Below are 15,324 nucleotides of genomic sequence, written 5' to 3' on the forward strand. Positions count from 1 at the left end.
TGAGTATGGTGTTAGCTGTGGGTTTGTCATATATGGGCTTTACTATGTTGAGGTAGGTTCCCTCTTCCTTTGGCTGCACTGTGTGGCTCATGGGATCTCAGTTCCCCAACCAGGGATCAAGCCCAGGCCACTGCAGTGACAGCACTGAATCCTAACCACTAGGCCACCAGGCACCTCCCAGAAGTAGGTTCTCTCTATGCTCACTTTCTGGAGAGTTTTTATCATAAATGGGTGTTGAATTTTGTCAAAATTCTGCATCTATTGAGATGATCATATAGTTTTTATTCTTCAATTTGTTAATGTGGTGTATCACACTGATTGATTTGCGGACATTGAAAAATTGTTGTATCCCTGGGAAAAATCTCACTTGGTCATGGTATATGATCCTTTTAATGTATCATTGATTCAGTTTGCTAGTATTTTGTTGAGGATTTTTGCGACCATGTTCATCAGTGTTACTGGCCTGTAATGTTCTTCCATTGTGGTATTGTTGTGTAGTTTTGGTATCAGGGTGATAGTGACCTTATAGAATGGGTTAGGGAGTGTTCCTTACTTTGCAGTTTTGGGGAATAGTTTCAGAAGGATAGGTGTTAACTCTTCTCTAAATGTTTGATAGAATTCACCTGCAAAGCCATCTGGTCTTGAACTTCTGTTTGTTGGGAGTTTTTACACACACACACACACACACACACACACACACACACACACAATTTTTATTTTTTTTAATTTATTTTTTGGCCACGCTGCATGGCATGTGAGATCCTAGTTCCCCGACCAGGGATCGAACCCACACCCGCTGCATTGGAAGTGCGGAGTCTCAACACTGGACCACCAGAGAAGTCCCTGTTGGGAGTTTTTTAACCACAGTTTCAATTTCAGTACTTGTGATTGGTCGGTTCATATTTTCTGTTTCTTCCTAAATCCGTCTCGGGAGATTGTACCTTTCTAGGAATTTGTCCATTTATTTTAGGTTGTCATTTTATTGGCATATAGTTGCTTGTAGTAGTCTCTTATGGTCCTTTGTATTTCTGTGGTGTGAGTTGTAACTTCTCCCTTTTCATTTCTAATTTTATTGATTTGAGCCCCTCTCCCTTTCTTCTTGATGAGTCTGTCTAAAGGTTTATCAATTTTGTTTATCTTTTCAAAGAACCAGCTTTTAGTTTCATTGATCTTTTCTATTTTTTTTGTCTGTATTTCATTTATTTCTGCTCTGATCTTTATGATTTCTTCTACTAACTTAGGGTTTTGTTTGTTCTTTCTCTAGTTGCTTTAGGTGTTAGATTAGGTTGTTTCTTTGGGATTTTTCTTATTTTCTGAGGTAAGCTTGTATTGCTATAAAGTTCCCTCTTAGAACTGCTTTTGCTGTGTCCCATAGGTTTTGGATCATCATGTTTTCATTTGTCTCTAAGTATTTTTTGATTTCCTCTTTGATTTCTTCAGTGATCCATTGCTTGTTTAGTAGCATATAGTTTAACCTCCAATTTTTTTGTGTTTTTTACAGTTTTTTTTCTTGTAATTGGCTTCTAATCTCATAGCATTGTGGTCGGACAAGATACTTTGATTTCAGTTTTCTTAAATTTACTGAGGCTTGCTTTGTGGTCCAGCATGTGATCTATCCTGGAAAAATGTTCCATGTGCACCTGAAAAGAATGTGTATTCTGCTGCTTTCAGGTGGAATGCTCTATAAATATCAATTAAGGCCATCAAATCCAGTGCATTTAAGGCCTGTGTTTCCTTATTGATTTTTTGTCTGGATGATCTGTTCATTGATGTAAGTGGGGTGTTAAAGTTCCCCCACTATTATCTTGTTATTGTTGACTTCCCCTTTTATGGCTGTTAACATTTGCCTTATATACTGGGGTGCACCTATGTTGGGTGCATATATATTTCTAATTGTTATATCTTCTTTGATTGATCCCTTGATTATTATGTAGTGTCCTTCTTTGTCTCTTGTAACAGTCTTTATTTTAAAGTCTATTTTGTCTGATATGAGTATTGCTATTCCAGCTTTCTTTTGAATTCCATTTGTATGGACTACCTTTTTCCATCCCCTCACTTTCACTCTGTATACATCCCTAGATCTGAAGTGGGTCTCTTGTAGACAACATGTATACGAGTATTGTTTTTGTATCCATTCATCCAGTCTGTGTCTTTTGTTTGGAACATTTAATCCATTTACATTTAAGGTAATTATCTATATGTATGTTTTTATTACCATTATGTTGTTTTGGATTTGTTTTCATAGGTCTTTTTTCTTCCCTTCCTCTTCTGTTCTCTTGTTATTTGATGACTATCTTTAGTGTTGTGTTTGGATTCCTTTCTTTTTTGTTTGTGTGTACCTATTGTAGGTTTTTGATTTGCAGTTACCATGAGGTTTTGATATAGCAGTCTGTCTATATGCAAGATTGTTTTAAGTTGCTGGTATCAATTTCAAATGCATTTCCAATATCCTGCATTTGTACTCTCCTCACGATTGTTGGTTTTGATATCGTATTTGTGTGTGGATGATTTCCTACCTTTACTGTATGTTTGCCTTTACCAGTGAGCTTTCCCATTTGTAATTTTCTTGTTTCTAATTGTGGCCTTTTCTTTTCAACCTAGAGAAGTTCCGTACGCAATTGTTGTAAACCTGGTTTGGTGGTGCTGAATTCTGTCAGCTTTTGCTTGTCTGTAAAGCTTTTGATTTCTCCATCAAATCTGAATGAGAGCCTAGCTGTGTAGAGTATTCTTGGTTGTAGGTTTTTCCCTTTCATTACTTTAAATACATTGTGCCACTTCCTTCTACCCTGCAGAGTTTCTGGTGAAAAAATCAGCTTATAACCTTATGGAGATTCCCTTGTATGTTATTTGTTGCTTTTCCCTTGTTGCTTTTAATATTTTCTCTTTGCCTTTAATTTTTGTCAGTTTGATTAATATGTGTCTCAGCATGTTCCTCCTTGGTTTTATGCTGTATGGGACTCTGCACTTCCTGGAGTTGGGTGACTGTTTTTTCCCCGTGTTAGGGAAGTTTTTAGCTATTATCTCTTCACGTATTCTCTTAGGCCCTATCTCTCTCTCTTCTCCGTCTGGGATCCCTGTAATGCGAATGTTGGTGTGTTTAATGTTGTTCCAGAGGTCTCTGAAACTGTCCTTATTTCTTTTCATTCTTTTTTCTTTATTCTGTTCTGCTGCAGTGATTTCCACCATTCTGTCTTCCAGCTCACTTATCCATTCTTCTGCCTCATTTATTCTGTTATAGATTCCTCCTAGTGTATTTTTCATTTCAGTTATTGTTTTGTTCAACTATGTTTGTTTGTTCTTTATATCTTCTAGCTCTTTGTAATACATTTCTTGTACCTTCTCAGTCTGTGCCTCCATTCTTTTTCAGGTAGATTGCCTATCTCCACTTGACTTAGTTGTTCTTCTGGGGTTTTTATCTTGTTCCTTCTGTGGAACATATTCCTCTGCCGTCTCATTTTGTCTGACTTTCTGTGTTTGCAGTCTCCATTCCACAGGCTGCAGGGTTGTAGTTCCTCTTCCTTCTGGTGTCGGCCCCCTGGTGGGTGAGGCTGGTCTAGAGGCTTGTGCAGGCCTCCTGGTGGGAGGGACTGGTGCCTGCCCACTGATGGGTAGAGCTGGGTCTTGTCCCTCTGGTGGACAGGGCCATGTCAAGGGGTGTGTTTAGAGGTCGCTGTGGGCTCAGGAAGACTTTAGGCAGCCTGTCTGCTGATGGTTGGGGCTGTGTTCTGGCTGTATTGGTTGTTTGGTCTGAGGCATGCCAGCACTGGAGCCTACAGGCTGTTGGGTAGGGCCAGGTCTAGGTGTCAAAATGGCAGACTCCCAGAGAGCTCATGCCAATGAGTACTCCCCAGTACTTCCACCACCAGTGTCCTTCTCCCCACAGTGCGCCACATCCGCCCCCCCACCTCCCCAAGTGACTCTCTGAGACCAGCATGTAGGTCTGGCCCTGGCTCCTATGTAGTCACTGCTTTTTCCCCTGGGTCCTGGTTCTCATGAGACCTTGTGTGTGCCTTCCAAGAGTGGAGTTTCTGTTTCCCTCAGTCCTGTGGAGTTCCTGCAATCAAGCCCCACTGGCCTTCAAAGCCAAATGCTCTGGGGGCTCCTCCTTCCGATGCCAGACCCTCAGGCCGGGATGCCTGATGTGGGGCTCAGAACTCTCATTCCTGTGGGAGAACCTCTACCATGTAATTATTTTCCAGTTTGTGGGTCACCCACCCGGTGGGTATGGGATTTGATTATATAGTGAATGTGCCCATCCTACCATCTCACTGTGGCCTTTTCTTTGTCTTTGGATGTAGAATATCTTTTTTAGCAGGTTCCAGTGTTTTTTGTCAATGATTGTTCAGCAGTCACTTGTGATTTTGGTGTTTTCGTGAGAGGGGGTGAACTCAAGTCCTTCTATTCCACCATCTTGTCTCCAACATCTTCAAGATTTCAGACTTTACATTACATAAGTATTACTTTCTGAGAGTTTATAGAGCTCTAGAACATATTTGCATAACATTAGTTGATAGAAATATCAGAATATTAATTCATTGGAGAGCTGCTAATCTTAAAGAATATTATGAATGCATGTTTTTAAAAGTTTAATTGACATTTTAATTTTCTTAACTGCTAAAGATTTTGATTTTTCTTCCCTATTTCTTCATAGCAAAACTTCTACCAGTATGAGTATATTCTTAATCTTCTGACACTGAAATTGAATTCAGTTTATTGATACTGTATCTTTGTTTTCTTCTTTTTTATTTTGATTATACCTTTCGGATTTTTTCCAATAGATTTTCCCTTTACTCAAAAATCTTACTGGTGAATTTCTTCATTGATTATTTTTTAACCCAGCAATATCAACTTTTCTTCCACTCTACTTTATTTGGGTGTTTAGGAGTTTCAGCACACCTTTTAAAAAATATCTGTGTCATTAAATGCAATGGCTATAGTAATTCACTGTGTTTTCTAACAGTTTTTACTCCTGATAACTGTACACATTCAAGAAATCATTTAGGGACTTCCCTGGTGATCCAGCGGTGAAGACTCCACACTCCCAATGCAGGGGGCCCGGGTTCAATCCCTGGTCAGGGAACTAGATCCAGCATGCCACAACTAAGAGCCCACATGCTGCAATGAAGATCCTGCATGCCACAACTAAAGACCTGGCCCAGCCAAATAAATAAATAATTTTTTTAAAAAAGAGAGAAATAATTTAGATGTAACCAGTATATCTTGTTAGATTTTTGTTGCCAACAAACGTGTTTACCAGTTTAGAGTGCTAATATTTTTCTCATAAGATCCACTTGCAGGATTATTTGACTTTGCCTTCCAATTAGGTTTTTTTTAAGCATAAAGTGCATTTTTTGAAACCACAGATTTGTTGAAGTCATTTTTTCTTATGTTTTTTTATGGAAGTAAACATGAACATTATGAGATAAAAATGAACTTTCATTTATTAATGGGCCCCATGACATGATTCTGTATCTAGAAAATGCTATACAATTCACACACAAAAAACTAATCTGCTAGAGCTAATAAATATATTCAGCAAAATTGCAGAGTAAAAGACACAAAAATCAGTGTATTTCTATACACCGGCAATGAACAAATGAAAAGGTAATTAATATTTCATTTACGAGAGCATTCAAAAGAATATACTACCTAGGAATAAATTTAACCAGGGGAAGTGAAAGACTTGCATATTGCTATGAAACATTGCTGAAAGAAATGAAAGAAGATTTAAATAAATGGAAAGATACCCTATGTTCATGGGCTGGAAGATTTAATATTGTTAATATGGAGTACAGCAAGATCTGTAGATGCATTGCAATCCCTATCAAAATTACAATGGCTTTTTTTTTTTTGCAGAAGTAGAAAAGCCGATCATCAAATTCATATGGAATTATAGGGGGCCCCAGATAGCCAAAACAATGTTGAAAAAGAAAATAGAAGTTGGGGGACTCAAATTTCCTGATTTTAAAACTTACTTCAAAGCTACAGTAATTGGGGGGCTTCCCTGGTGGCGCAGCGGTTGAGAGTCCGCCTGCCAATGCAGGGGACACGGGTTCGTGCCCCGGTCTGGGAAGATCCCACATGCCACGGAGCAGCTAGGCCCGTGAGCCATGGCCGCTGAGCCTGCGCATCCAGAGCCTGTGCTCCGCAACGGGAGAGGCCACAACAGTGAGAGGCCCGCGTACCGCAAAAAAAAAAAAAAAAAAAAAAAGCTACAGTAATTGAAACAGCAGAGTACTAGCATAAAGATAGACTTATAGACCAATGGAATAGAATTAAGAGTCAAGAAATAAACCCAAACATCTATGGCTAATTGATTTTCAACAAGGGACTAAGACTAGTTAATGGGGAAAGTATAGTCTCTTCAACCAGTGGTTCTGGACAGCTGGATAACCACATGCAAATGAATGAATTTGTACCCTTACAACATGGATGAGCCTTGAAAACATTATGCTAAGTGAAAGAAGATACAGAAGACCACATTTATATGAAATGTCTGAAATAAACAAATTCATTGGGTCAGAAAATAGATTGCTGGTTGCTGGGAAAGGAGGAATGAGGATATGAGTATGGGGTTTATTTTTTGAGGTGATAATGCTTTAAAATTAGATAGTGATGAAAGTTGTACAGCTCTGTGAATATACTCAGAAGCAGTGAATTGTAAACTTTTAAAAAGGTGAATTTTTTGGCATGTGAATTGTATCTCAATAAAGCTATTATTTTTTTAAAAGAAGAAGAGCAAGCTTATTAGCTCAGGGATGCACAACTATCCTAGAATATTCTCTTATTCAAGGGCCATACTCAACCCTAAATTAACATGTTTTTTCCCTAAGAACCCATCTTACCCTGTGATCTGGAGGTTCAGTGTAAGTGTAGACTATTTGTCAACAGTTGGTACTTGTAATGCTTCATTATTCCTAATCTAACCAGGTAACCCCACATCATGACCAGCAGTTTCTAGTTACAATTTTATCTCTTTTTTTTTCCTTTCTAATATTTATTTGGCTGCACCGAGTCTTTAGTTGCAGCACACAGCATCTTTGTTGCGGCATACGGGATGTTTAGTTGCAGCATGTGGGCTCTTTTAGGCGTGGCATGTGGGATCTAGTTCCCCGTCCAGGGATTGAACTCGGGCACCCTGCATTGGAAGCACAGAGTCTTAACCACTGGACTACCAGGGAAGTCGCATAATTTTACCTTTTATATAAATAAAACCCATTCATCTGAGATATTTGGTATGGTATCAGTCATAATCTTGTTATCTAGATCCCTTTGGGCTACTGTGGCTTTTTTTCTGTCTCTATTCATTTTCTTTTTTAATTGATGAAAAATATCATGTTCTTCTGAATATCCTTTACTTTGTGATCTTATTAAGTCATGTATTGTTTTAAATTAATAAATCCTGTATCAGAGGTCAGGGGAATAAACAGTTAATGGGTTTGCTCAGCTGAAATTCAATCTTAAATTGTTTCCATACGGAACTTTTAATTAAACCTCTTCTCAAAGGTACCACTGTTCTGATAGCATATTGAAGTCCAGCTCTTATTTGCTTTTTATAGTTTTCACATTTGGAGTGAAGAGTATTTTTTTCTTATGCTAGAATAAATAAGGAATACTATTTATTGGTGTTTCTTTTTCCTCTCTACACTGATTTTTTTAAAGTTAAATTTAGGAACAGGTATATGTGTCTATTTACTGATAATCAACTGATTCCCTTTTCTGAACTAGAAGATGTACATTTTCATATGGAATTACAACCATGAGAGTACACAGAAGATTTATATGATGTGATGGAAATTTGGAGAGTCACACTTAGGCAATAGGGCTTTTACTGCCCACATTACCCTTTCTTAGTCTAATGAGATGGTGTCCTAGATAGAGCCATTGTCTCCAGAGCTGAGGCCTATTAGACCCACTAGGCAACATCCACATGTGCTTGGGGAGTGAATAACAGGGCTGGAGAGCTGCCATGATCTGAAAATGCATTCTGTGACCTGAGCCAGGTGCTTTTATTAGAAAGCCTTAGGATCTAGGATTCCAGAATTTTTGCTATCTTCCATGGATTTCTCTGAGAGGTATCTGGGGCTTGGAATTTCCTTGTCCTTCCATTAAATATTTTCTAAGAAATTCTGAAGACATATCCCTTTCTTATATTGTCATTCTCTATTCTGACTCTGTGTGCTGCTTTTTGGAAAGTTAACTGTGTGAACTATGATTTGTGTACTTTGCTATATGTATGTATACTTCAACCAGGAGTTGGGTTTTGTTTGTTTGTTTTTAAGTACATATAAGAAACCATACGCAGGGCTTCCCTGGTGGCGCAGTGGTTGAGAGTCCGCCTGCCGATGCAGGGGGCGAGGGTTCGTGCCCCGGTCCGGGAGGATCCCACGTGCCGCGGAGCAGCTGGGGCCATGAGCCATGGCCCCTGAGCCTGCGCGTCCAGAGCCTGTGCTCCACAGCGGGAGAGGCCGCAGCGGTGAAAGGCCCACGTACCGCAAAAAAAAAAAAAAAACCAAAAAACAAACAAAAAAAAAACAAATAAACCATACACAGGTTACCAGGTAGGGCTAGTATTGCAATCAGGAAGAGACTTTTCATCACTTGCCTTAGTGTTTTAATTTTTATAAGAAACATATTTGAAAAATAAAAGAGCAAGTTTTATAGAAAAGAAAGTTATACTGCGATAGAGTTTTGATGGAAAGACAAGCTAATCTCTCAATGATAGGATCTGGGGGTTTAAAATCAAACCTGAGTTTAAATGCTGGCTCTGTTTCTTTCCTTGCTGGCTTCCACTTTTTCTTACTAAGTCTGCACAGCAGTCCACTTTGGGGACTCTCTTCATCTTGGATCTAGGAAGCATCCCAATGCAGACTTCTCATCACTTTTTTGGTAGTGTGATAACAGAAAGAGCAAGTACTGGAGGGTAAAAGGAGAAATGACAAATTATAGCCAGCCTGGCAAATTCAGGATACATATTCCTTCTTCTTCCAAGCATGTCATATATTTTTAAAAAATATTGAAATGCTCTTTCTCTTTTTTAAAAATATTTATTTATTTATTTATTATTTATTTATGGTTGCGTTGGGTCTTCGTTGCGCGCGGGCTTTCTCTAGTTGCGGCGGGCGGGGGCTACTCTTTGTTGCGGTGCGTGGGCTTCTCATTGTGGTGGCTTCCCTTGTTGTGGAGCACCAGCTCTAGGCATGCGGGCTTCAGTAGTTGTGTCGCACGAGCTCAGTACTTGTGGCTCTTGGGCTCTAGAGCACAGGCTCAGTAGTTGTGGCACACGGGCTTAGTTGCTCTGCGGCATGTGGGATCTTCCCAGACCAGGGCTTAAACCGGTGTCCCCTGCATTGGCAGGCGGATTCTTAACCACTGCGTCACCAGGGAAGTCCAAGCGTGTCCTATTTTGATGAATTATACCCTTTATTCTGCATCCCTGCTCTTCACAACCTGTTCTCCGTGTTCCTCCTGATGTCCTTGCTCAAAAAGCAGCTCTTTCCATTGCTAGACTCTAGTCTGCTCAGAGTAAATGCATTGGACATGGTCCCACCACAGGATAATCTCGCCATGACTGTTTTTAGAAAAATAAAGCACCAAGTGTGTCTTCCTCCTCCTGGCTCTGACTAACCTCTGCTCTGTCTTGTGTATTTTAGGCTTTAAAGGAGATAGATGAAGTCGGGGACCTATTGCACCTGAAGTATTCCCGTCATCGGTCAGTACCTCTATTGGACAGGCCCTTTGACGAGACTACATATGAAGAAACAGAAGACTGAGCCTTTTGGTGCTCCCCTAAAGGAACTCTCCCTCACCCAGGGGAGTGTGTGGCCTTTCCAGTCCAGTTGCAGGAACCACACTTCTTGTGCAAGAGATTTCCTCAACTACTGACAGTGGCCACCTCCACTCTAAATGATATTTTGTAAATAGTGAAAAACTGCTTCACATCCTTCCTTTGCTACATCACCTTTAGAAAAAGAGGTGACTCACTTTGCTTTTTTGTCCATTAAAAAAATGTTTTATTTTATAACTATTCTACTTGTGAAATCACACTGACCCTACCCTGGCTAACCACGCAGGCCATTTTCCTCTCCCAGCCGCCTCACAGACGTGGGCCCATCCAGAGCTCCTGCTGGCCCTGGCACTACAGCCTCGAGACTCACCTGGCCCTCCTTCCTGGGGAGCAAGTGCCTTCCACTTACTTCCAGTCCAGGTCTCAGAGGTTGCCAGCCTTGGAATCCTTGTTTAACCAGTCACATAATCAACCAAAGCATTTTAATGTGTCTTAAGTTTAGCCATTTAAGAAACGTAGTAAACACTAACATTGCTGAAACTCCCTGTCATTGTATATCCCTCCCTGGCCAGGAGCCTCCAAGGCTTGGTCTTATTCCATTTTGTTCTGGTCACCAGATGATACCTTCTTTCATCATCAAATGTTTCTTCGTAATGGCCACCATCTGAGGGCATGTCCAGTTTCTGGGTTCTTCCCAAGCTGGAATCTAACACTCCCACCCCCTGTTTAAATGGTTTTCAAAGCACCCACATCCCCTCCCTGGTCAGACCTCGGTGCCGAAGCCGACTCACACTGCACTCTTCTTTGTACAAAGCTGCTCCGCAGAGTGATACGCCCTCCTGCGTGGGTGAGGGCAGGGGTGGTGGGGAAAGGGGTGATTGCTCCTTGTAGAATGTCTGTGGTTTCCTTCTGACTGCTTTCTACTTTTCAAAATTATGACAGCCTCTGCCTGGGTTTGGGTCCATATTAGGGTTTCAACTGATAAAGGAGAATGTTGGTAAATCTCCGCTCAGAAATCATTTGTCATGTTCCTAATTTAAGGATTAAAGTTTATTAACTTACCCTTTTTAGAAGATGACCCATTTAAATATCACTCTGAGTGATATTTCTCTTTTATTCTTGATGTCCTAATGCAGTTCTAACCCGGCATCTGGGGCTTTTAGGGGCTCCATCTCCTTCCATTACCCCTTATTTTTTCCCTGAGAAATTCTGAACACTTATTTTTTGCTAACCTGGGATCCTCTATTTTGACACTGTTTTCATACCAAGTAAGGGGATTGCTTTCAGCGAGCTTTATACTGCTTGACCAAAGAGCAAATCTGAAAATCACCATGTTAAAGTTCTTACTTTGTTCTGTTGACCAAAGCTTAAGTGAAGAGAACTTTTGACTTTTTTTATACCCAAGATCAACTTGTCTTTTAGTAGCCATCAAGTATTACAGGGGAAGGACTGGGAACAGAATGGAAAAACATTGTGTTAAAGTAGTTTTGTACATCTCTATTTTTGAAATCACTCCTTTTATTGGTAAAAATTTTCAGTCCAAATTCTCCTGGGCATCTTGTCATCAGCTGTGGTATTTTTGTGCAGATACATGTAGTGGAGGATGTAAGCAATGCTATTGTTTGTGAAGTTTTGTTTTCATGTCTTAAGTTATCTTTGGTCACTCTCAGCATCTGAGAGCCTTAAGCCCTTGAAATATTCCAAGGTTTTATTTTAATTTTTTAAAGAATAGAAAAAAGTGAAAAGAACTAAGTAGAGATGCAGGGACTGCATTTAGCATGTACAAGTTTAAGTAAAAAAGATTGTGGTAACTAAGTAATTAGTCCTGTAAAATAAAATACATTACTAACCTTTCCTGCACATCTAGGTCCTCACCTTAGAACCCCATTAGAACCAGAGAGCTTTTGCACTGCAGTTACTATTTAGTGATGTAGGGTTTGCAGAAGTCACAAACTTAAAGCAATGAACTTAATGGCCAGTCTTTTATTTTGGCTTGCATGTAGTCACTGCAACTTAAAATGTCAGTTAATATGGGCATTTAAATATATATATATATCACTTTGCTATGCAGTTATTTCAGGATAAATGCAGTTAAGTTACAGATTTATTTTGAAGAGAGAAAACTCCTCTGATCTCTCTAGGACCTCTGCTTTCTAGAGGACAAAACATTACACACACTGGTTGTCTCTTCTTGAAACTGTAATATAAATCTAGGGTCCAGTCATATCACAAATATCATTACTTAACCAAGCACTTGGGGAAACACAAGTGTATTAAATACTGTCACTGGGAATGAGTAGAAATCTGGGACAAATAAGTATTGTTTAGTACATGGTTTAACACAGCCTACTTGAAGAATCTGATGGGATTCAAACAGGCATCAGCTAACCATTACTACCAAGGCTGATCATCAGAGTTAGTCGATAGAGGTGTGATTAATCCTTATTACTTTTTCTCATCCCTCTTTTTATTTAGCTTTGTCTTCATCCATTTCAGGTTTTATACCACCTCTTTCTGCAGATCACATCAGAAACCAGGAAGTTTATAACTAGGGGACATCAAAATCACACCCAAAGAACGGATCAAGTGGCAGTGGCAGATTCTCCTCCCACCTTTATTTTAAAAGCCTTACTGTAGAATATGGCGTACGTTCTAGAGTATTGAAAGAGAATGTTCAGGGGCAGGGTCTTTGAAGCACTAAACTTTTCGCTTTGCTTTGGAACATTTTTTCCCTTTAAAAAAACATTCTGGTCTCCAGAGCCCAGAGTACTGTTTGCTTGTTTGAAGAACTTCTCGTCACTGTCTTAAACTTTCGTGATAAGGTGAGGATTTCAGATGGTCAGACACCCCTCTTCCTCATGTAGTCATGGAAGGTGAACAGAAATAACCGGACACAACTACTAAGGGCTGCGTGTTTGCCTGATGCCCTTTCAGAGGCCAAGCCCCTATTTCTTCCCCCATGTGCCTCTTTCCAAATTGATGAGGATCTCTGGCCCCTTGTCATACTGGATTGGGCAGCAGCACAGAACTTCTAGTCATGTCATAGGCAGTGAAGAGAGAGAATTTGGGTTCTTGTTTTGTATGAATTTGTGGCAAAACCACCTAGAAAAGATTAAATACAATTGACTGTCTCCTGGTTCTCTTTTTTTTTGTTTGTTTTTTTTTTGGCTGTGCCATGTGGCATGCAGGCTCCTAGTTCCCCGACCACGGGTCAAACCCGCGCCCCCTGCAGTGGAAGCGCGGCGTCTTAACCACTGAACCGCCAGGGAGGTCCCTCCTGGTTCTCTTGTATAAAGAATTGCTGTGCCCTAACTCCCAGGGTGTCTTTCCTGGTGTTCTAGGTAAGCCAGCATAGGTTTTAATCTGTACTTGCTATAACCCATGTGGTTAGAAAAAATGGGAAAGTTGTGGTTTTCCTCTGTCCACTTTCATGAAGGTCAAGAACTGTTGAGTACTTCACACAGGTAAAATCATCTTAGCCCAAAGGAGTTATGAAGGGGGAGTTAGGAAAATCAAAGGATGCTTCTTGGCTGTTGAGCAGCTGTTTGCTTAATCCGTTAAGCCAGTTAATTAAAACACCTTCCTCGTAAAGAAAAGCTTGTCCATTCTCTCTTCAGCTTTATCCACATGAAATGCAGTGTTCAGGCTCCTAGCCACTTGCCATGTGCCCAGATAGCTGGGTTAGAAGGCTGGCTTCCTCCCTTATCATACAGAGGAAATGCCAGGACTAGCCAGTGATCCCTTTGCTTCTAATGTGTAGAAAATGCTGTTGCCCCTTTTGTCATTTCTAGTGACTTCTGTTTTCTAAGCACCTTTTGCTATAGACTGAGCCTTTTCTAGGGAGGAAACCGAAGGGGCTAGCTCGAGCCCTTATTGGAAATGTTTATTCTAATGTCTCTGCTGAGTCTGAGGTATCACGTTCCCAGTCATCCTTGGGACTGACTTGGGGGAGCTGTGGGCAAGGTCTCGTTTACTGTGTAGTACACGTGATAAATGGCCTTATAAACTGTGATTTTTTGTGGTATGATGAGTTTATTAAACTGACCATAAAGAATTCAGTGGCTCTTAAACTGCCTTTACTGTGTTTTTAATGAAGCACACCCAAAGCTCTGTTCTTTTGGAGCAGTTATGGGGAGGTTGAATGAATGAAAGGTAAAAATTAGAGCAGTGCCCTGATGTGCCAAGTGTCCTGCCTTGTTGCTGTCTGCATGGACAGTGGATCCTTCCATACACAAGGAGCCTTAAGCCCACTCAGTGTCTGCTTTTTCCAACACAGTTCCCGAGTTTCTTGTGCAAAGCTTTGTCATTTGGCCCAGGCCTTCCAAGGAAGTGTGGGACATATCACTGACTAGGGGGGAATGGTGACTTGTCTTCACCCTTGATGGTAGGTCTTGTGACCTCAGTGGTGTTAATGGTTGGAACGATAAAAAGCATCCTTGATGGTTCTTCACAGGATACTAGTGAGATCGCCATGTCAGCCAGCATGCCAATAGTCTTGATGATCCCTCTCTTGATAAAGGTAGCTAACATTAAGAAGGGGGAAAGAGATAAAATAAGAATAGAGAAATAGCTTATGGAGAGCCGAGATCTTATTTTGTTGGCCCATATTTTTTCATTCCTGTAAACTGGAATTTGCAAGAGGTGCTGTGATAACCCTTCTCCAGACCTGTAATGCTCATGTAATCTGAGAAAGAGAAGGGGAAATATAAATAAAACCTTTTAAAATTTAGTATTGTGTTAAAATGTCACTCTCTCCCTTGCCCACACCCCTCCCTGGTCTCCCTTTTTTCCCAGATGATTTTTCGTTGCTGTTGTTGTTGGATGACTGTCAAGCTATAAATGATCGGTTGGGGAGGTGTATCCATTTTGAGAGTGCCTGTTAAGAGCTGAAGGGGAACTACTTGAGATGACTTAAGAATCATCCCATGAAATATGTTGTTTTGCTCCAATAAAATACTCTGAAAGCTGTATCTGCCTCTATTCATTAAACCAATAAATACTGAGTGCTGTTTCCATGCCAGGTACTGCACTGAGCATTACCAATAACAGCAACAAACAAAAAGTTATGGTTCCTACTTTTGTAAACAAATAGGCATATGAACCATATATGTCATGTTAGAAACTGCGAAGTGCCATGAAGGAAAGGTAAAGAGCCTGATAAGATTGGAACCAGTGTCTGGTTTAGACAGAGGTGATAGAGGAAACTTTTCTAAGGATTGGAGGATCTGAAAGAAAGAGTGTGGTTGATGCTCGCAAGAGTGGTGAAGTGGGGCTCACCAGGAGGTGGTAGAGGCTGCTGCACCGGGTGACTTTATCTTACACACCGGGGAAAACCAGTGAAAAGTTGTAAGCATTGAAAAAATAAATACCCATTTGGGACTTTGCTGGTGGCGCAGCGGTTAAGAATCCACCCGCCAGTTCAGGGGACACAAGTTCGAGCCCTGGTCCGGGAAGATTACACATGCCGCGGAGCAACCAAGCCCGTGCGCCACGACTACTGAGCCTGCGCTCTAGAGCTGGCGAGGGGGAGCCCCATG

At 40.6% G+C, this 15,324-nt stretch overlaps 1 protein-coding gene across 1 annotated transcript in view; it reads left to right on the top strand.

Annotated features, from left to right (window-relative positions):
- SPTLC2 (serine palmitoyltransferase long chain base subunit 2) overlaps positions 1-10,024 on the top strand; it is a 113,537-nt gene extending 103,513 nt beyond the window's left edge. Inside the window, exon 12 of the mRNA XM_060095761.1 lies at positions 9,654-10,024. Coding sequence (XP_059951744.1) covers positions 9,654-9,773 — 120 coding nt within the window. The 3' untranslated portion in view covers positions 9,774-10,024. The remainder of the gene's footprint in view (positions 1-9,653) is intronic.
- Positions 10,025-15,324: the final 5,300 nt, after the last annotated feature.

This window comes from Mesoplodon densirostris, chromosome 4 (assembly GCF_025265405.1).
Source record: "Mesoplodon densirostris isolate mMesDen1 chromosome 4, mMesDen1 primary haplotype, whole genome shotgun sequence".
NCBI classification, from domain to species: Eukaryota; Metazoa; Chordata; class Mammalia; order Artiodactyla; family Ziphiidae; genus Mesoplodon; species Mesoplodon densirostris.